Genomic DNA, 22,276 nt, shown 5'->3' with positions numbered 1-22,276 from the left:
CCTACTCGAAGAGCAAAAGTGTAAGAATGTGGAAGAAAATAAAAGTTACTGCGGCTTTTTCAGCTTCTTCTTCATTGAAAATGAATCCCGATCAGTGGTATGTAGACTCAGGTGCATCAATGCATATGACAACCGAAGGGATTGGATGTATGATACAAGTCCTCCAATACCAAGTGTAACGTTGCCAGTAACCGCTACGAAGGTCATGCACAGGGAACATTTTTTGTTTCAGAATGGTAGCATATCCTGGAATACATGTAAACAAAAACCGTGCGCTCAGTACGGCAGAAGCCGAGTACATGGCCGATGGCGTCAGCGACACAGGAGGCTTTGTGGATTCAGCAACTACATGAACTCAGTCAAGGCGTTGACAGCGCATTACCTATTTATTCTGATAACCAGATGCCGATAAAACTGGCATCAACAGATTGTTATAAACCAAAAACAAAACATATAGATATACGTTTGCATTTTCTTAGAAAATATTGCGAAGGTAAAGTTAAGTTTTTATTTGTTAATGGTTCTGATATGGTAGCCGATAACTTAACTAAAGTACTACACTTGTGAAGCATTTGTACTGTATTAGTAAATGGGTTTGCGTTCTGTAGGAGTGTTGAGTTTTAACGCAACCTTATTAGAATTTTTATGTTGGCTACTCTGTATTCCTTATGTCAGTTCATGCTAATATTGCGAAGGGTAAAGTAAGTTTTTATTTGTTAATGGTTCTGATATGGTAGCCGATAACTTAACTAAAGGTACTACACTTGTGAAGCATTTGTACTGTAATAGTAAAATGGGTTTGCGTTCTGTAGGGAGTGTTGAGTTTTGAACGCAACCTATTAGAATTTTTATGTTGGCTACTCTGTATTCCTTATGTCAGTTCTTGCTTTTCTGTTGTTCTGTTCGAAACAATACACGTTTTTTCTTTCTAAGTTTAGATACTTTTATTTACAATATTTCAACCTAAATATCAACATGGTAGCAGAGCGTGGTTGTCTGGCTACGTTTTAATGTGTTTCCGTGGTTGAAAACGTAAAAAGAAAACTAAGAAGAAAACCGGCGATCGTGTTTTGTCTGTCGACAATTCAAAAATTGTAAAACTAAATTGCATCGATAAATTCGTCGTATTTATGCAAGAATGTCGAACACGGGTCACAATCCGTTCCACATTGATCGACTTATCGGAAGAGATAACTACGCAAGTTGGAAATTTGCGGTACAAGCGTATTTCGAATTGGAAGATTTATGGACATGTGTCACTGGTACGAACAGCGATTCGAAGAAGGAAACCAAGGCGAAGTCTAAGCTTATTCTTTTACTGGACCCAATCAACTACGTACATGTTCAGAATGCAACTACATGTAAAGAAGTGGGAGAACTTAGAACAAGCTTTTGATGACAGCGGGTTATACAGAAGAGTTGCATTGTTGCGAGACCTTATCACTACTACGTTGGAATCTTCTCGAAATGTGGATGACTATGTGAATAAATTGATGTTGACTGCTCACAAGCTCAGGAATATCAAGTTCGACATAAACGATGAATGGCTTGGCACACTAATGTTGGCCGGCTTACCGGAGAATTATAAGCCAATGATAATGGGCTTAGAGAGCTCAGGCATCAAGATTAGTGCAGATTGTATTAAAACAAAGCTCCTGCAGGAAGTTCAATGCTCAGAAAGCTCAGCATTCTTCACAAGGAATAAGGCTGGTTCAGGAATTCTCAGAAATAAGAAGATCAGCAGAGGACCTAGATGTTTTAATTGCAACAAACATGGACATTTTGCAAGGGACTGCCCTACTCCGAAGAGCAAAAGTGTTAAGAATGTGGAAGAAAATAAAAGTTTTACTGCGGCTTTTTCAGCTTCTTCTTCATTGAAAATGAATCCCGATCAGTGGTATGTAGACTCAGGTGCATCAATGCACATGACCAACCGAAGGGATTGGATGTATGATGTGACAAGTCCTCCAATACCAAGTGTAACTGTTGCCAGTAAGACACCGCTACCTGTGGAAAGTATGGGAAAGGTCAATTTATTGATTAATGGAGATGAAGAAAGTAAAATACAGGTAAAACAAGTTCTGTTCATACCTAAACTTGCCGCTAACCTCTTGTCAGTTAGTGCCATGGTGAAAAATGGCTGTAAAGTAAATTTTAGAGATAAAGGCTGTGATATTTATAACCATGATGGGAAACTTGTGTGTTCAGCCAAACTAGTTAACAATTTATATTTGTTAAATACTCACAGAGAAGTACTTTCAAACCTGTCTTGTTCAAATAATTTAAATGATGCTGTCCTGTGGCATCGACGCATGGGACATCTTAATTTTTCAGATGTGAACAAGCTGCCAGAGTGTACTGATGGAGTAAGTTTGTCTTCTAGTAACATTAAAGGGCCCATCACATGCACCACCTGCCTCCGAGGAAAGCAAACAAGACTGCCTTTCAATAGTAGTGGTTCGAGAGCATCACAGCCATTGCAACTTATTCACACCGATTTATGTGGACCTATGGAACAAGAATCTCTTGGAGGTATGAAATACTTTATCACTTTTATAGATGATTTTACGAGAACTGTTAAAATTTATTTTTTGAAAAATAAATTGAATGTATTGGAAACTTTCAAAGACTTTAAAAGTAAAGTAGAAAACGAACTGGACAAAAAGATTAAAGTCATTCGTTCTGACAATGGAAAAGAATTCTGTAACAAAGATTTTGAAAGTTTTTTGAGTCAACATGGGATTGAACATCAGACAAGCACTCCATATTCACCACAACAGAATGGGCTCGCCGAGAGAATGAACAGGACCCTGGTGGAAAGAGCTAAATGTATGTTGTTTGATGCTCAACTGCCTAAGCAGCTATGGGCAGAGGCTATTGCGACCTCTGGTTATGTCATTAACAGGTCACCTACAAAGTCACTTGATGGTAAAACACCCATAGAGATGTGGTCTGGAAAGAAACCTAACTTGTCAAATATAAAGATATTTGGTTCCGAGGTCATGACACAAGTACCGAAAGAAAAACGTCGAAAATGGGATTCTAAATCCAGAAAACTAATATTTGTTGGTTATTGTGAATCCACCAAAGGATATAGAATACTGGACCCGGACACCAATAAGATTATAAAAAGTAGAGATGTGGTATTTTTAGAAAATGTGCAAGAATGTGATCATAATATTTACATACCTTATGATCTCAACAGCGATACTGCCATCCAGCTACCAGAAGAAGCCTGCAAAGAAGAATCGGAGAACACCATCGATCATTCTTCGAGTGATGAATATCAGTCCGGTGACAATGATTCAACTGACCTACCAGGAACATCAGCTGATATGAAGCAGACTCCAGCTAATGCAGAGGCATCAACGGATGCAGATACACCTACACGTAAGATAAGTTTACGTCCGCGAAAGGCTATCAACTATGCAGAGCTGGATGAGCATGATGTAAGTTTCTTTTGTCCATTACTTAATTTAACTGATCCTCGAACTCTTGATGAGGCTCTGTCATCTCCTGATGCAGACCAATGGAAAAAGGCAATGCAAGAGGAATATGATTCCTTAATTGAAAACAAAACTTGGTCATTAGTAGATTTGCCACCAGGTAAAAGAGTTCTGCCTTGTAAATGGGTCTTTAAAACGAAAACGAACGAAAAAGGGGAAATTACTCGTTTTAAAGCGAGATTGGTAATTAAAGGTTATGCGCAAAGAAAAGGTACTGATTATGATGAGGTATATGCACCGGTCGTGAGGTATACGTCAGTCCGTTATTTAATTGCACTGGCTGCTAAATATGACTTAGATATGGTTCAGATGGATGCTGTATGTGCATTTCTTCAGGGTGATATAGACACTGAAATTTATATGTCACAGCCAGAGCGGTATGAACAAAATGCACAAGTATGTTGTCTCCATAAATCAATCTATGGGCTCAAGCAAGCTAGCCGGCAATGGAACCTGAAACTGAATAATACTTTACTTAAGATTGGATTGGAAAGATCGAAGGTTGATCCCTGTATTTATTATCAAATAAGTAAATCAACAATGATATTCATTGCTGTATGGGTAGATGATTTCTTGATATTTACAAATAATAAAAATACCACAGAAAGAATTAAAGAAAGATTAAAAGAAGAATTCAGGATGAAAGACTTGGGTGAATTGAGGCATTGTATTGGAATGAATATTCATAGAAATCGTGAAACAGGGTAATTATGATGGACCAAGAGAAATATATTAACTCAGTTCTGGAGCGTTTTGGAATGACTGAATGCAAACCTGTACGCACTCCCATAGAAGTTAATGCAAAATTTGATAAAAGTACTGAAGGAGCAGATAGTAAAATCCCATACAGAGAAGCGGTGGGTTGTCTTATTTATCTGGCACATGTTACACGACCTGATATTGCCTTTGCAGTGAGCAAACTGAGTCAATTCTGCAATATTTCAGGAAATGAACACTGGCTTGGAGTCAAAAGGGTCATGAGATACCTTCAGGGACTAAGAACTTAAAACTATGCTATGTCAAAGATGACTCACAAGAAATAATGGTTACTGTGATGCAGACTGGGCCAGTGACCCATTAGACAGAAGGTCATGCACAGGGTACACATTTTTGTTTCAGAATGGTAGCATATCCTGGAATACATGTAAACAACAAACCGTGGCGCTCAGTACGGCAGAAGCCGAGTACATGGCGATGGCGTCAGCGACACAGGAGGCTTTGTGGATTCAGCGACTACAGGATAACTCAGTCCTTCCGGCCCTAGAAATAGAGTCGTATCAGATGTTTATGCACGCTTGTTGTGTCAGATATTGGCGCTGGTGACTGTAACGCGTGTGGTCTGTGACACGAGCAAACAACTACAACATAGATCTTCCTCGTCAAACTGAACAACATTAGTTCAGTGACTTTTAAAAATAATGGAGTCTGAATTTCCCTTTTTACATACAAATTACATACTGCTATCAATGTACGCCATCCTAGAACCAACTGATGTCGCCTGTCATGCTGCGAATATCAAGCATTTTGCTTTACATTGTTTAAAAAAATTAAATTTTGAAAAGTCGCTAAACTAACTTTGTTCAGTTTGAGGAGTATGATCTATGTTTAAATTATTGGCTCACATTACAGGCCACGTCCGTATAAGAACAAAGGTTGAAACTGAAACTTCTTGTGTAGCTATTTACTTATAATACACATATGTTTTGTTACATTTATACCAAAAATATAAAAGTAAAATAATTTGAAGTATCTTGAAAAATTTAATACTTGCGTAAATTCAATTAAATTCGGATGGATCGAATTTAATCCTATTTCAAATTATGAAACTTTTTTATCCCAGTGCATTATCGCGTAATTATATATCCTCCTAAGTCCTCGCGTACTTTATGAAGGACCGATTAACACTAAGAATAACGGCCGAATGTACGTTATAAAGTACAAATTGTTGATTGAATAAAGAATTCTGAGATTTTTGAAATAATATCTAAAATAACAAAGCAGGTCAACCACGTCTAGGTCTTAAGCACTGTTTTATTATAAAAGTTCAGGACTCGGGAGGATATAATAGCCGAAGTTTCACTTTGAACTTTCATAGTTTTTATAATAATACTATAAACACATAAATCAATAGTCTGGTGAAATATAAATGTAATGGGGGTAAGTACAACGTTCTGAGGCCTTCTCGTCTAACGCAGATACGATTAGGATCGTTTTCACTACCTCTTTCTGTCACACGCTATGGAATAAGGATAGAAAGAGACGGTGAATGTGTTTCCAAGCGTCTTAGTGTTAGACAATTAGGCCACCGGATGATGTTAAAGCCAATCCAGGCTACTTATATAAAAGCTTATATTATTGTTTTTTTAATCATTTATTTTAATATGTTTTTTCAGTGTAATTACAAATGTAACGCAAACGTCAAAGTTTGATGCTGGCAGCAACAGTCTGCCACAGAAACTGTCATTGCATTAGAAAGAAATGAGACACATCACTTCTATTTATCTAATATGTATATTTTTTTTTTTATTTCATATTATTTTCTTTCTTACACACCTGCACGCAGGAGGGCTATGTTTAAATTTAAAAAAAAAGCCAGGCTCACACTAGTTTTAATTATGAAGTCAATACACCCGTTTAAAGCCAGCAGAACTGATGTAATTGCTTCCATTACACAAATATTTATATGGATATATGTAAGACATATTTATCCGTTATTAATGTCTAAAATATATATATTTGCTTCTAGCTGTGGTGCTACTATTCTACAGCTGTAAGGAGGGAGGAATATATTTTATGTGCAATAAGTTTTTTGATATCTTTATTAATTGTTTATTGTGGTATACATGATACGCAATTCAGATGAACGTAATACTAATTATTTTCACTACTATTTGAACAGTCTGTAATGTCCGGTAATAATTTGGACATGAATCCAAAATTAATTAAATAAATAATCAATTAATTAATTAAAAAGTTTTTCAAGTAATTATTACTTCTGAGATTAAATTTTTATTCCTAGTAAATAAATAACAAAGATTTCTTATTATGCAGATTTATTAATGAAAATATATAAAAAAAATATTACCCCGAAATCAATGCTTGAAAGCGTGTATTGATATAACCATATCAAAAACATAACTACTTTTTTCAAACATGTTACGTTTTCAGTATTAAAAACATTCTCAAAATTAGTGCCGTCTGACTTTAAAGCGTTTATTTTGTGTGTAGATAATAAAAAGCAGTATTTCTATTTTAAATCTAAATTGATACGTTTGGTGTTAAAGAGACCAAATAAATAAAGAAGGAAAAAAAGTTTAGTTTTTAAACGATGATGTGTAATTTTATTAATTACTTGATCCAGTGTTTGGAGATTTTAAATTGGATGTCGGTTTTGAAAATATTCAATCAATGTGATCGTAAATTAATATTTACAATCCTTTGTGAATGATGGTATTCAAAACTATTATATTAGGATCGTTTTTCATAAATATGGTCAATTCTATGTCAATTTATAATTGAAATAAAAACAGTAGAATTGCGGTCGAATTTATAGACTTATTAAAATATTATATTACCCACTATTTTGAAATTATAAATAGACAAATACATGGAAAAATGAACATCTTTGATAAGAATATCATCAATATATAACCTGAAAGGTTCATTTGAGTCATACTGACCAGTTATATAAAACAAAACATATCAGTTTACATTTAATGTGAATCGGAATATTGATGACAACCGATTTATTAAATTAAATGTAACCACATACGACGTAAGATATTGTGGACGTATACGATCTCAGATGTATAAGTAGAATGCGTCTTAAAAACGAAACTTCTGCGGGTTTAAATCCCAGCAATCACATTTTTTTTTTCTATGTAATTGTTAACATATGGGACTGATGGTAAGATAAGTAAAGAATGCTTGGCATTTTTAAGGAAAGATGGTATATTTATGGATGAATGTTTGAAATTGATATATTATGGTGTAAAACCGCTATTTTAATGTCATGTGTGTACCGATTTATTTTTTATGAATAAACGTGAAAAATTTACGCGTAGAAAGTTGACTTGTATTTTTGGGTCATCAAAAATAAGTTTTCGAAATGCACAATGCTTACAAATGTTATTTTTAACAATTATAGTACGTTTATCAGCTCAAAATGTATGACAGAAGACATATAGTATAGCCGAAGGTAACACATCTAACAAGTAAAAACAACATAGGTACAAATAATCTCAGGAGCAGTTGTTCGCTCTTCATGCGAACTTGTACTCAAATAACCGTTAATTTTGCTCGTCAATAAAGTAATGATCGGTTGCTAGAACGCTACAACCGTCTCCTTCTAACGTTAGCGTTGAAACGAGATGGTATTTTGAACATGTCTGGTCTGTATTGAAAAAAATAAAAAGGTACATGAGAATGCATATATGTGACAATAAATTGGTAAATTCACGCACATACACTAGTTTTTGTGAATTCATCAAATAATTTAACTACATATTTTTATATACTATCTTTTGTATTGTTGGCAGAAGGGTTCGCCCAAGTTTTGAAGTACATAAATCTAAACATACGTACTTTCATATAATTTTATGAATAAAATTTGATGTTGTATTTTATACACCACTATTATGGCTTGCACGAGTTCTTTATCATGTATGTTATACATAAAAATGTTTTCATTGCCATACAATGAAACATACATGGATGTTATACATTAGACCCCTCCTGTACGTGTAAAATGTCTTTATGTATGTATGTTAAATGTATGTTTAAAATTAAACGAGTAATTAATTTTAGGAGGAGGGACCGGAATCGCTATATAAAGGTCTCACGGTTAAATCATTTGATATCGTTAACCGGTTATAATAACGGTATGGTGTCATACCGGTATATGTATACCGTTATTTTTCGGTTATAGTCGACCAAGAAATCGGTTTTCTACCCTAAGGTCATAAGGTCATTTGTAGCGCATAAAACGCCAAAGCCTACTTTCACTCACAAGTCAATATGACAGTCAGTCTTATTGACTTATATCTGAAGTAGGAACTGTTATTAAAATTGGTGAAGCACTTTCTTGGTCGACCGTGCATAATTGTATGTTAACGTACGTAAAAAAAATAGGGATACAACTTTTTTTTATTATTGCTAAGTATTTGTAAGCGATGGCTATATTTTCTTCTTCATATATTGTTACTTATTTACACTTTTACTATTACATACGATTGGCATGTTTTTATACACTATTATATACGTAAATGTTTAATAATCAGACCAATTTTCAGTATACCTAGTTGAAGTTGATATTTATTGCTAGAAACTAAATGGACCTAATAATAAAGCTTTGAAAATATAAATATATATTACAAACCGTCCTGGCAACTTAAAAATAATAGCTTTTATTTATTAATTTTCTAATAAAAATACATTACGTTCATGTAATATTTTCTACATTAAATTACGACAAATATCGGTATACTAAATGAAAACTAAGTATACAATTGCACAATTTATATAAGTGTTAAATGTTTCATGAAATTATTCACATATATTAAAATAGAATAGAATATGTCTTAGAATAGGATGTTGTAAAAAAGGTTTACTATCATTTGGCAAACAACGTTTCGCGAACTATTCATTTCACAACCACGTCATATCACAAATGATCATTTGATAAATCATCATTTAAAAAATATCCATTACCCAAACAACTCATTTTTCAAACTAGTTATTTCACAAAACATCAATTTATAAATGATTAGATATTTGACAAACTATTTACATAAAATAGTCAAAATACCAATACCACGCACAGGACTTATCACGCTAACACACACGAGTAATATTTACCTCGACGTTTCGGCAACATTACAGTGGCCGTGGTCGAGTAGTGTGTTAACTGTTAGCGTGATAAGCCCTGTGCGTGGTATTTTGACTATGAGTGTAAATCACGAAAGTTTAAGACATTATATTTACATAACGTTAAACATGTTATGTAAATATTTATAGGATTTGATTCTCTTGGCTCGTTTTTGTTTAGCATTCCTTAAGGTCGCGGTTCTTATCTAATCTAACCTACTTTACTGGCAGAAGATCGTTTTTCTTACGGTCTCACTCTCAGTTCTAACTTAACCTAACCTTCTTCTTAACCAAGTCAACCTGAGCTACAGGCATCTCTAATTACTCTTAATAGTGTCTACCAAATGATGTATTTTATTTAACGTTTTTTTGCCAAACGTTGATTTGACAAACGTGGTTTTGCCAAATGACGAAAATAATAAATGAATAGTTTGCCAAATAATCATCTGTGTTACGATGGTTTGTCAAATAAAGATTTTGTGAAATGTGGTGTTATAAAACGATTAATTTGTGAAACAAAAGTTTTCGAAACGTTAGTTAAATGAATATTTGTTGAAGCGTTTGTTGCCAAATGATTGGATACCTGTAAAAAATTATCAACATGAACCAACTCTGTCTGGCTTCTTCTCTCCCGCTCCCTCATTTGCCTGTGGGAATATGAGTCCAAAGAGCCGAGTGTCCACTTAAATAGCAAAAAAAAAAAGCTGTTTCCTCACATCATACCAGGTGGTAGGACCTTGTGCAAGGTCCGCCCGGATTGCTACCACCATCTTGCTCGCTAATCCTGCCGTGAACCAGCAGTGCTTGCACTGTTGTGTTTCGGCGTGGAGAGTAAGACAGCCGGTGAAATTACTGGCACTTGAGGTATCCCATCTTAGGCCTCTAGGATGGCAACGCGTCTGCAATACCCCTGGTGTTGCAGATGTTTATGGGCGGTGGTGATCTCTTACCATCAGGAGACCCACTTGCTCGTTTGCCATCCAGTCGAATAAAAAAAATACAGTTTTAAATAATTTATTGAATCAGGCGTTACTTTGCGGAGGTCCATATCAATGAACTAAAAGAATTTCTTTGCTCACCCGCGACCCTATGATAGCTATGTTTATGCAAGATATGTGTGTTCATGCAGTTCCTCCACCTCCACACTGTAAGAACACACACAAATCACACAAACCCATCTATCGCCACCACCACACTACACTGACGCGTTTCGAACTCAAACAGAGCTCATCTTCAGAGCAACACAACCGTACACCATGCTACCAGATGTTAGACTTACATCATACACATACACATGTTATTGTTGTTGACATGTTGTCTTACATCTGGTAGCATGGTGTATGGTTGTGTTGCTGATGATTGTGTTGTTGATGATGAAACTTACATCAAGACTAGCTTTTGCCCGCGGCTTCGCCCGCGTGGAATTCGGTTATCGCGCGCTGTTCCTTCGGGAACTTCATTTTTCCGGGATAAAAAGTAGCCTATGTCACTCTCTGGCCCATAAACTATATCCATGCCAAAAATCACGTCGATCCGTCGCTCCGTTACGGCGTGAAAGACGGACAAACATACACACAAACACACAAATTCCTACGAGATAAAGAAATAACCTGATTTATAAATTCAATTTAACACGGCCCTATCTCCGTAACTATTAGTTTTCAAATGTGGCACACAGGTAGGGAGACAAGAGAGACAGACATATATCAGACCATACAGTATAAGGATGATTGTTGAACCCTATTGGGGCCCTTTAGGACACTTTTTCAGTCCTTTTGACTAATAGTTTGTAAGTTATCCTAACTGTAACTAATTGATGTTTTAAATTTATGGATATTGATGTTTGAAATAGTTTTAAGTAGGTAATATGTTTAATAGAAATAATTATTGACAGTTTTCTTTTAAACCTTTGCATATTACTTTAGATCTCTTTCCGTTACGCTATAAACGGCCGTATCTATATAATTCTGTTAGTAGAGCCCTTGCTTCTAAGTAAAATGTACGCAGCGTGGGGTCATTTTATATTCGTCGGTTGGGACCCCTTTTTTTATTGTTGTAGCGGCAAAAGCAATACATAATACCGTCGGATAATGTAGCTACATTAATAAGGTTCTGTTGGTCCCACTCTTGCTACGGAACCCTAAAAATCGTTAGTTTATGATTTTTTTTATTCATTCGCAATAAATACATATGTAAGCTCCTTTTTTTTTTCAAGGTTTAGTGGCAACCAAAATTAAGATACAATTAATAATATAAATAAGATTCATAATGGCATTAATGATTCTGGTTTTTATTTTTTTTATTAATCAGGTTGCTAATTTAATTTTCAAACTAAGTACATAAAGTGTTTAATATTAAGATTAATATAAATTTCAATATTTTTAACGCTTTTAATATTTTGATATAGCTTTTTTACAGTTTTGACATTATTTAGGATGTCCGGAATAATTATGTAGGACTTACAGATATATGTACATAGTATTAGGTAGGGTTTGAACCTTAAATGCTTTGAAAAACATTCCATATTTTTTTTAAACAAATTTGATGCTGACGGTCATTTTGAGCTCCTATAGAAACATTAAAACGTATTACTTTTTTATCTTTGTTTTCAATGACAAAGATAGAACTAAAAAAAAGCTTGATTTAATTAATGGGTAGTTTATTTTTGTATTTTTTTTTGCCTATTTTTGGTATGGTTAAAAAAAAAGATAAATTTGATTCAAAAACCGGCAGTTCGAGTTTAATCTCTTTCTAATACTCCATAACCTCCTGAAGTTTCTACATCGTTATTGCGGACATCCTGTATATCAATTATGGCTACTTAATCACTTGGACTTTCACAGTCGAGATAAAAAAACAACCTGAGTAAGGGGTGGCAGTCTTGAAGCGTCCTGGTTTTATACTTTATTTACGGTGTCTATTTATATCTATGTATATTGTGATATAAAAAAAACATTTTTTACCGGCTTATGCTCTCTGCTTTGGCTCGAATTTTCGACTGAAAACCGCGGTATTGTAACCAGATCAATGTTATCCTCTACTATTATAAGCATGGATTGGGCGGTTTAACGTCATTGTTTGCAATAATGTGGACATGACTCTAAAATTTAAAAAATTATTTATCATTTCTAATCATTTTGATTCCTTGTAATTTTATTAAATACAAACAGTATTTTTTTTTCCAGTCTTTGGCCAGTCTCTTTCTATTCCAACGACAATAACTGTTACTTTTATTAACTTTCGCATTTTTAAATTGTTATCTCCAAGAATTCAAATGTAATTTCAAGAAATTATTTATTAACAAATTAGTTAATTACCCAATTAATCAATTTCAAGAAAAATAATTAACCAATTGATTTGCAGATGGTAGGATCTTGTGCAAGGTCCGCCCGGATTGCTACCACCATCTTGCTCGCTAATCCAGCCGTGAAGCAGCAGCGCTTGCACTGTTGTGTTTCGGCGTGGAGAGTAAGACAGCCGGTGAATTACTGGTACTTGAGGTATCCCATCTTAGGCCTCTAGGTTGGCAACGCATCTGCAATACCCCTGGTGTTGCAGATGTTTATGGGTGGTGGTGATCTCTTACCGTCAGGAGACCCACTTGCTCGGTTGACATCGAGTCGAATAAAAAAAAATTTTTTTTTATTAATTTTGGTATCATGCCCACGTCCATCCAATGCTTTATTATCAGATACTTTCATCTGGCTAGCAGAATTTGCTTGAACACAAAATTGCATTTATACCTCGACAAGTTCGTACGTGGCACTGTAGAACCCTGTCGCAGGGAGCATCTGCCCTTATCAAGAATGTTTTTTATAAATGCGGCAAATACTGACTGTGACAAGGTTCTAGCGAGTGTCATTCTATATTGGATAGATTGGATTTTTTAGTGTCGCCTATATCTACTTAGTGCTATGTTATTTTAAGTCGATTTTTCTGTCAAGTTTTTGTGGATCACATAAATTTGTCGAAAGTGTGTAACTCGAAAATTTAACAAAATGGTTATTTTTTAAATGTATATGCGAAAAGATATGATTCTTATCTTATATGACAGTTAATAAGGCTTAAATGTAATATTAATACTTAGACACCGTGCGCCCCTGTTTCATAAAAGTGTTGTTGTAGATTTCTTAGGTATAATTAACTGGTTAGCAGAGTCGTATTTTGGTGAACAGAACACTTTTTTTTGATCAGTCAAAATCGCCCGCAATGCGATCTCAATCACCGGTCATCAAATATCAAAAATCAATCAGCAATTTAATGTCATGCTTGACTGCTCTATTTTTTTTTCTTTATATCTGTCTCATTCTGAAACGCTTTTCTCTGTGCAGCAAGTATGGCGTTAATTGCATGTGAAAGTATGTCTTTCTCTGTCTAATCATGAACTATTTCAAACCTTTACAATTCTGTCATATGTAAAGGTAGCTTAAAAATTTCCTTTCAGTTTAATAGCATGCATTGTCAAGCTAATTTATAAAATAAACGAAAAATTGTCAAATAACGGTTTGCAAAAGAATATATTGTATGCTATCCAAATTATATAATTGATGTTTTTTGTTGCTAATCAAATTTGAAAACTGCTAACCATTTGATTATTACTCATATTTTTTGACCTTAAGATGATAAAAAAAAACCGTAATTCACGAGTCAATTTTTTTTAACAGACGTCACTTTTTTGATTGGGGGACAGGTGTAGACTTGAGCATCAACGAATTAAAAAAAAACTACCATCGGATGTGACTATTATAGAGTTAAAATAGATTTAATTATATCGAATGAGGAGGAACAATGTTTGACTTCGTACTTTTTCTTAGACCAGATGACTAACATCTAGTGACTTTTGCAATGAAACTGGTACCAAAAATACCGGTACCATATATACCGGTTTAGTACCGGTATTTTCGGTATTTGTGCTTGAAACTAGACCGAAAATACCGGTATTGTTGTGTGCTGGTATTTTTGGTACCAATTTCAAGCCCTGATTTAAAGTTATCTAAAAGTAATGTGATTGAACACATGCTTGCTTGGCCGCTGCCGAACAATTTGATAATCATTATATAATCCTAGGGGACCCACGGCTGCGGACTGCTAAAGTGGTATCAAAACAATATGTACAATTGTACAGTGGAGGGCATATAGGGCAAGGGGTATATAATTTATGTCCTTGGATGTATGTAAAGTTCTATTAAGGTGCGACCAAACCGCTGCTTAAAAAACGGTGACGGCACGGAATCGCAGTGACGCCCGTATGCGTATCACAGTGACGTGTCGTAAACTTCAGGTCTTTAGCGAACAAAAGTCGTGACGTTTACGGCACGTCACTGCGATTCCGCACCGTTTGCGTATTTTAAGCAGCGGTGTGGAAAGCATGCTATAAAAACGGTGCGCATACGGTGCGTCACTGCGATTCCGTGCCGTCACCGTTTTTTAAGCAGCGGTTTGGTCGCACCTTTATGTGACTTTTACTTTTAGATAAGTCTTTTATACGTTATTGTATAGTAACCAGTGACGTATTAAATAAAATTAAAACTTGTCTATGGTCTATTCTTGGTCGATGTCGGGCATTGCGATAAATCAGTATTCCAAAAAAAGTGCTCAAAATTAACGAATTGAATCTTGTCGATGGTAAAACTTCGCAAAGATGAAAAAAGACTTACAATTTACACAGCATGATTTCTTACAAAACATTAAAAAAATGTATTTATTAAGAAATTGCTTTTTTTTACTTGAGAGGTTTTATCACTTGGCCGTCTTGTAATTTATCATAAGACAGGTATATGTTGAGTGTTTGTATGTATTGACGTGTTTCGAATACAATATATGTGCTATTAAACAATGTTTTATTATAAGAAAAGAAATTGTCTTTTATAAAAAAATAAGTACTTACTTAAACGTAGTACGTAAATATTAATACGATTCTGAAAGGTTTTTATTATATAAAAGACATTTTTTTTTTCAAAACCAATTCACTCGAAAATGCAACACAGACGGTCGTTTTTTGTTTTCTTTTTTTTTTCTAATAACTGATTGTGAATTAATTATTTAATTAATTATTAGAGCCGGGCACACACTGCCTACCAATTGTCTGTGCTGCCTTTTTGGCGAATAGGTTTTTTTTTTTTAATTTTCAACGACCGATTGTTTAACGTGTTGCATTTTCTCTTTTCCCGATTCTGCGCCTGCGACGGATCTACACTCAACAACAACACAACACGACACTACTTTAAAAACGGCTACACAACAACACCACTAACTGTCCAACTTGGAACATAAAAAATATTATTTTGCGATTGAATTCGCATTAACTTCTGATGGTCTCCTATACAAATGTCTTCATGTTACCTCGTACTCACTTCACAATTTAAAAAACTTATCTTCATTACAACCATCTTTTAAAATGCCTATAAAATTACTCTTCGGCCAAACTACTCCACGACCACTACACAACCAATTATCCAACGTAACCATACCGCAATGGACAACAACTTATTCACAACAACCTTCCCACATCACAATAACAACAACAATATTACTACTCAACCTATCCACATCGCAATAACACAACCAACCTCCCAACAACACACCCAACCTAACATCGCAATAACAACAACATTCCTGAACATTGCCATTTCCTACCGCAATGCAACAATAACACAACCCAACAACACTAACCAACCTACCCACATCGCAACAACACAACCAACCTCCAAACAACACGCCCAACAACAACAGCTACATCAGCGCGGCGACGCCGGCGTTCACCGAAAGCACTCTGATGGACAGCGACCTCTTCGAGCAGATCCGGGCGTTCGAACCCGACAGCATGGATGATTTCGCTTTCTACAACAACAATGTGAACAACATGAGGGAGTGAGGTAAGACTTTTTGCAATATATCTTTTTTTTACATAAGACTGACCGTGATTGATCCCTTTCTCACTTGATGTAAAGTTCAGATGAGGCTAAGTCTATCTCACTGGTTCAATAACAGCCTATTCACTCTAGCCTTGAAGAACCCTAGATTGTATTTACCACCATCGTGCAGCAGCACTTCCCTAGGATCGCATTACCATAGCGGTACAACTTAGGGATCTTTAGAAAACGATCCTATCAATCTCAAAGGGCCTGCAACGCACCTGTGATACTCGTGTTGCGGGTGTCTATTAGGGATTTCCCATTAGGTGAATGGTGAATAAAATGTACATAATCGGATAATGTAATGTTTGACTTTTTTTTTCACATAATTTTCACAAGTAATCTAATCTTAGGTTAGGTTAGATTTGTTTTATAAGATAATACTTATAACAATTCAGAACAATTAATGGATTCAGAGAAAAAAGGGTTATAAAAGACAAATATTACATTATCAATTGCGACAATTATGAGAGGCAATTATGTGGAAGCCGTGGTGGCCGAGTGGTAAGCCTATGGCCTCTCAAGCAGAGGATCGTGGGTTCAAACCCCGGCTCGCACCTCTGAGTTTTTCGGAATTCATGTGCGGAATTACATTTGAAATTTACCACGAGCTTTACGGTGAAGGAAAACATCGTGAGGAAACCTGCACAAACCTGCGAAGCAATTCAATGGTGTGTGTGAAGCTCCCAATCCGCACTGGGCCCGCGTGGGAACTACTGTCCAAGCCCTCTCATTCTGAGAGGAGGCCTGTGCCCTGCAGTGGGACGTATATAGGCTGGGATGATGAGAATCGATATGGACCCGGACATTATGCATTACGATACATTAAAAATTATTTGTTTTATTACAGGGGTCAACGCCGTACGATCAGAGCTTGTTTCACCTAGAATTATATGGTTTAATAATGCTATCTATTTCGAGTCAATTAAATTGCAATTATAGTCTCTTAGTCCGTGCCATAGAGTTCAAAAACTAACAAGTTATAGATATAATATGAATGCTTTTGTTGTAGAATAAAATAATGTATACGTATTGAAATTATATAAACAAAACAGAGGGTACTGAAACGAATTACTTATATTGGAAGTTAGGATAGACGCCACGATTATGCGCAATATAAAAAAAAGTCTTAAATCCTAATATAATTGTAATGTACTAATCAATTGTTATAAAACTGCTGAATTTATTATGTGCAGTACAAATTTTCAATGAATTGACGATCTTAAAATATATTGACATAATTTCCTAAGTAATAACAAATATTCGTCTGCAATAAAAACGACCGATTTATGGGTGCCCCTTCGCGCCTATGTGTGAATTACATATGTGGTTGGTGGTGTCATTCATCGTGTGAATAAATATATATCTCTCTCTCTCTCTCTCTCTGTCTCTCATCATGAATTCATGATTTAAGCAACTTGCTTCAAAAAGGTAACAGTTTTAAAGAAACCGTCGGTTTTGTTTTATTTCTACCCACTGACTTTATATAGAGATATTCCTTTTTCTCCCTAAGGCTAACTATGCTAATGATAATATGGTATTTGACAGCTGAATTTTCCATATCCTACATATTATTATGAAAAATATGTATTATTAAGAAAAATCCAGATATCTGTCTCTTTCTAAAATGCTTTACTCTATGCAACAAGTATCTAATCTTGAATTGTAAACTTGAAAACTTTTTCTGTTCGATAACATACATTGACAAGCATTAATTTATTAAATAAATAGAAAATAGTCAAATACCGTATTGTACGACATAAATATAAAATCAACCTTTTTAGAAACGGTCATGAAAAATATCAAAGCACATCTGTCGACTATATATTATGAAGTTACTAAAAAATACCAACTCTAATTAAATTTTTGATGTAAAATAACTGGCCTAAAAAAATATTTGAATTAAAAAAAAACAATAAGTCAACGAGGGTAATTAACGAGTGGAAGGAGAAAGGGGAGACCTTTGCGCAGCAGTGGGATACCGTATAAAAAAAGTAACAATTACAAAGGGTGCTATTGTTTGTATGTAAGACGGTCCGACAATCATACTTAATTAAAATTTTAATAAACGACCAAAGAGGGAACATGTTTTAAAAATGAAGTATTAATGAATCAGGCGCTCAGAAAAATATTTAATGAGTTTGTAAAATCGGTATTAAGTACCTGCAAGTATTACGTAAAAGAACACTTGATCTGGAGAGAAATACAACTGCATGTTATCTTTATTCTCATACTGGTTTTTCAAAGAACTGCACCCAAGTTGCATTAGATATATATTAAATGAATAATTGATAGTAAAATGTGAAATTATAAACTCTTTCAATATTTACAATTACTAGATTGAAGTGACCAAGTTCTGGCCTAGTTAAGATTTATATCGTCCATAGAATTTATTTAGCGCGTAATGAACTGTTTAATGCGTATAGTTCTTTATGGATCGACCCACCGGTGCTTATAATACAATGACGCAGCGTAAACGCCGTGACGTGAGACATGCGTGACGTTTTTGAAGCGTACCGGCCACAAACGCTGGTCAAAAACGTTGGAGGTTTATCATATTTGAATCATACAATGTGTGGCCCAGAACCGGGGATAATATTAACAGAGGCTCTAGAGGTCACCGGTAATTGGATCATCATGGTCCCACTTAATTAAAATCAAAACTTATTTTTTTTTTTTTTTACAAACTTAATCGTAAGTTCAATGTACGCCATCCTAGACCCCAGCTGACGTCTCCTGTCACGCTACAAATATCAAACATTTTGCTTTACATAGCTTCTTCGAATAAACTTTAAAGTGTAATAAAAATGAAAATACTAATTATTTTTTAAAGTCGCTGAAGTAATGTTCAGTTTGACGAGTACGGTCTGTTTTAATTATTTGCCCGTGTTTCAGGCCACACCCCGTATTTATAATTTTTGAATGTACATTAAATGGGCATGTTTTGAAATTAGTAAGTTAAACATTACAGTGGTCATGTATTTTTTTTTTTCGTTGGGATAGGTCAATAATTTACTAAAGTTCAGGAGAGGAAAAATTGAAATTGAAACAAAAAAATGAAATATATTTTTAAATCATTTTTTCAAGAACCATTCAAAATTATTTTGCAATAAAAATAGATGCAAAAAATAATGAATTCCATATACATTTTTCAAAAAACCAGAAAAATTTAAATTTCTCGAAAACAGCGGGAAATCTCTACTGAGGTAATATTTTTATGTTTGGTAGATGACTAGCCCACCTGTCTCCCTAATAAGTTGTTCGTACTACTTACGGGACTCCCTGCATTGTGCACCTATGTACCTATCTGAAACATTGACTTTCTATTACGTGAATAAATTGTGAATCTGTATTTTTTTCCTCTTCCACTTTCACCTCCGCATCACGCCTCCGCTTAGCAGACTAAGAAGGCCTCCATTACAATCCTACAAAAATGTGACGCGTGAGTCGCGTCATTGTCTTTATAGTGCGTCAGTGAATTTCTGAACACCAGTTGTCGATCTTTTATATATAGTTGAAATAAAAATGCAATATTAGAATGTCTTTTATATACTTTTTTACATTTTAACCGCCCAAAAACTAAACTGACCTTCTTATATTGCTTTTAATTGTATATTTTTTATTTAGGTGCCATTTTGATTATGTTTTATCATTTTAATGCAATGAAAATATTAACGTTTTTGACTTCGTAGATTTATTTTTCAGATTGTGTACCTTAGTTTTTAATAAGTAAAAGTGTTATGCTTTTAACCTAGGATATAAAGCGGAATTGCATCGTAATATTAAGAAATGATATAATGTTATTATTGTATAGTACGAGTGTTGCTTATCGCATTTATTTTAACGAATCCACGTACAAATAAATGGGAGTTTAAAAAAGTTAAATAGGAATATTCTAATTTTCATCCAAAAACAAATATATTTAGTTACCTTACTTGTTTCTTGTTTTTTTTAGTCCAATCCTCAAATTCCACCAATATAAAATATGATTTAGTCTTATTACACATTCATAGATACCATGGCCGTATAAAATATTAGAAAAAAGTTGTCTTGTGGGGGTGCTGTCCCCCTCTCCGCTCTGGGTGGTTGCTCTGTTTCTAAAGTTATCCCACTGGATATTGTTACACTGTAGTATGGCATGCACCTAGCCTTTTTTATGCCCAGCTGTTTGTGCTACGCTTCTAAAATGGCAAGATAATTTTAAATTGTGTCCATACAAATTCGGAATTTGTGATATATGGGGCCTTAACTTCACATAAAACTTTATTTTTACGCTTCGGCCATTTTGTGTTCTCTTGACCTTTATATGACCCTTTTATTTGGAAAGCTAGTTATATAACAAATAAAATTTTATCTTTGTATAAGTCTTTTAGATTTTAAGTATAAAAATATTGAGGCACTTGATGTTGAATGTATTGGTGTTTACTAAAATATAAAAATAAGCTTTTATTTCAATTTATTTTTTTCTCAGTGCTTACGAGAATACCTACTTTAAAAAAATGTACAGTCGAATAAGCTGATTCATATAGCATAGTGGAACCTTTTCATAATCAATTTTACTATGATTTCCTTGACAAAAGTATGAGATGTCAAAGTGACATTAGTAGCGCAAAGGTTCCACCCTAATACAGTCAGCAGCAGAAGTGGATGAGCAATCAGTGCTCAAAATGAACTACACACAACTCTACTTTCAAGGTAATAAGAGTGTTTAGATTATTTTAAAAATTAAATTAAATGAAAAAAAAATATGTTTATTTCACAGCTAATGGATAAACTTACATTCCGACCCCCAAACTAGGTAATGACCTGTGTCTTGGGGAACAGTGCACAACATCTACTTCTGTGCTGACTGTACATGATTTGGTATGTTCTACTGTGCATGAAGTTTTTGATGCACTGTGCCCACGTGGGGACTACCGAAGCTCTTATTCTAAGCGGTGGCCCGTGTGCAGAGTCGTATTAGATGATGAATATGATGATCTATGTTTTAAAAGATACTGTCCTAGGACAGACGGACAGACAACGGAGCCTTATTACTAGGGCCCTGGTGGGAATCCTTTTGATACGGAATTTTGAAAAGGATATCGTAACTTTGTGTTTCGTGACAACTGAAAATATTAGTCATACACAGAAATGTCAATTAGTATTGAAACTTAAATTAGCAGCGATTGGTTTAAATTTAAGTTTCGTTGCTGTTCTATTTGTAGCCATATATATTGTCCGCAAATTATATTCTTCTATTCTATTGCAATGTCTACGGCACCGTTTTAATAGCAAATAATCGATGTGCTATTTTTGATGTTAATTATAGTTAGAAATAATGGTCAGATCTTTAGTGTATACACCTTGAAACTTTTAAAGAAACTATAACATCTATTTGACTTGTATTTGTCGGTTCTGTCCATTAGGTTCAACTCCCCGAACGACTATTCACCCAAATGTTTGTCTCCGTTCACAAATTTTCTGGTTCAGAAATTTTAATTCTATGAGCCAAGGTGAGCGAAGCTCCGCGGAGCGGAGCTCCTATTCTAACGTAACCTGTGTTTTTTTTAAGTCGCCGGCACAAACAGGTGAGGTTAGGACACAGCCTGGATATTAAGGAAACTGGACCTGATGGATCTGAAGTTTGTACTGTCTTTGCCCCCGTTGTTTGGAATGACAAGCCAACAAACACTCATTTTAGATGTAAGTGAATATCTGTAGATTGCACCTTCACTTTGAAAAGTCTAGCCATTGAATGTAAGTGCTTTACCAAGTTAAATGTATGGTTATGTCATTGTAATACATATTATCACTGTTCTTTTGTTGTTTTATTGATGTCCTTACCTGTAAAATGGTTCAACCAATATTAATAATTTAATTAGGGAAGCCCACCAACAAGGTAGCTGAGCTGTTTATACCTGAGGTTAAAACGAAAATAAAAGAAAAAAATGTGTTCAATTTACAATTTTATTGCAACGTACTTATACTTCATATCAATATAATGTCACT

The 22,276-nt window shown here is 34.7% G+C and overlaps 2 protein-coding genes across 3 annotated transcripts in view; one reads left to right on the top strand and one right to left on the bottom strand.

Annotated features, from left to right (window-relative positions):
* Positions 1–22,084, top strand: part of LOC141444772 (signal transducer and activator of transcription 5B-like) — a 93,602-nt gene extending 71,518 nt beyond the window's left edge. The window contains exons 22-23 of the mRNA XM_074110405.1: positions 16,104–16,246; positions 17,136–22,084. Of these exons, the coding sequence (XP_073966506.1) occupies positions 16,104–16,245 (142 nt within the window). The 3' untranslated portion in view covers position 16,246; positions 17,136–22,084. The remainder of the gene's footprint in view (positions 1–16,103; positions 16,247–17,135) is intronic.
* The window catches only part of LOC141444833 (uncharacterized), a 337,995-nt gene that overhangs the window by 188,479 nt on the left and 127,240 nt on the right, over positions 1–22,276 (bottom strand). The window lies entirely within an intron of this gene.

Source organism: Choristoneura fumiferana, chromosome 30, assembly GCF_025370935.1.
Source record: "Choristoneura fumiferana chromosome 30, NRCan_CFum_1, whole genome shotgun sequence".
Lineage (NCBI taxonomy): Eukaryota > Metazoa > Arthropoda > Insecta > Lepidoptera > Tortricidae > Choristoneura > Choristoneura fumiferana.
Note: the sequence above shows the minus strand (reverse complement) of the source record. Positions and strands in the feature narration are given on the sequence as shown.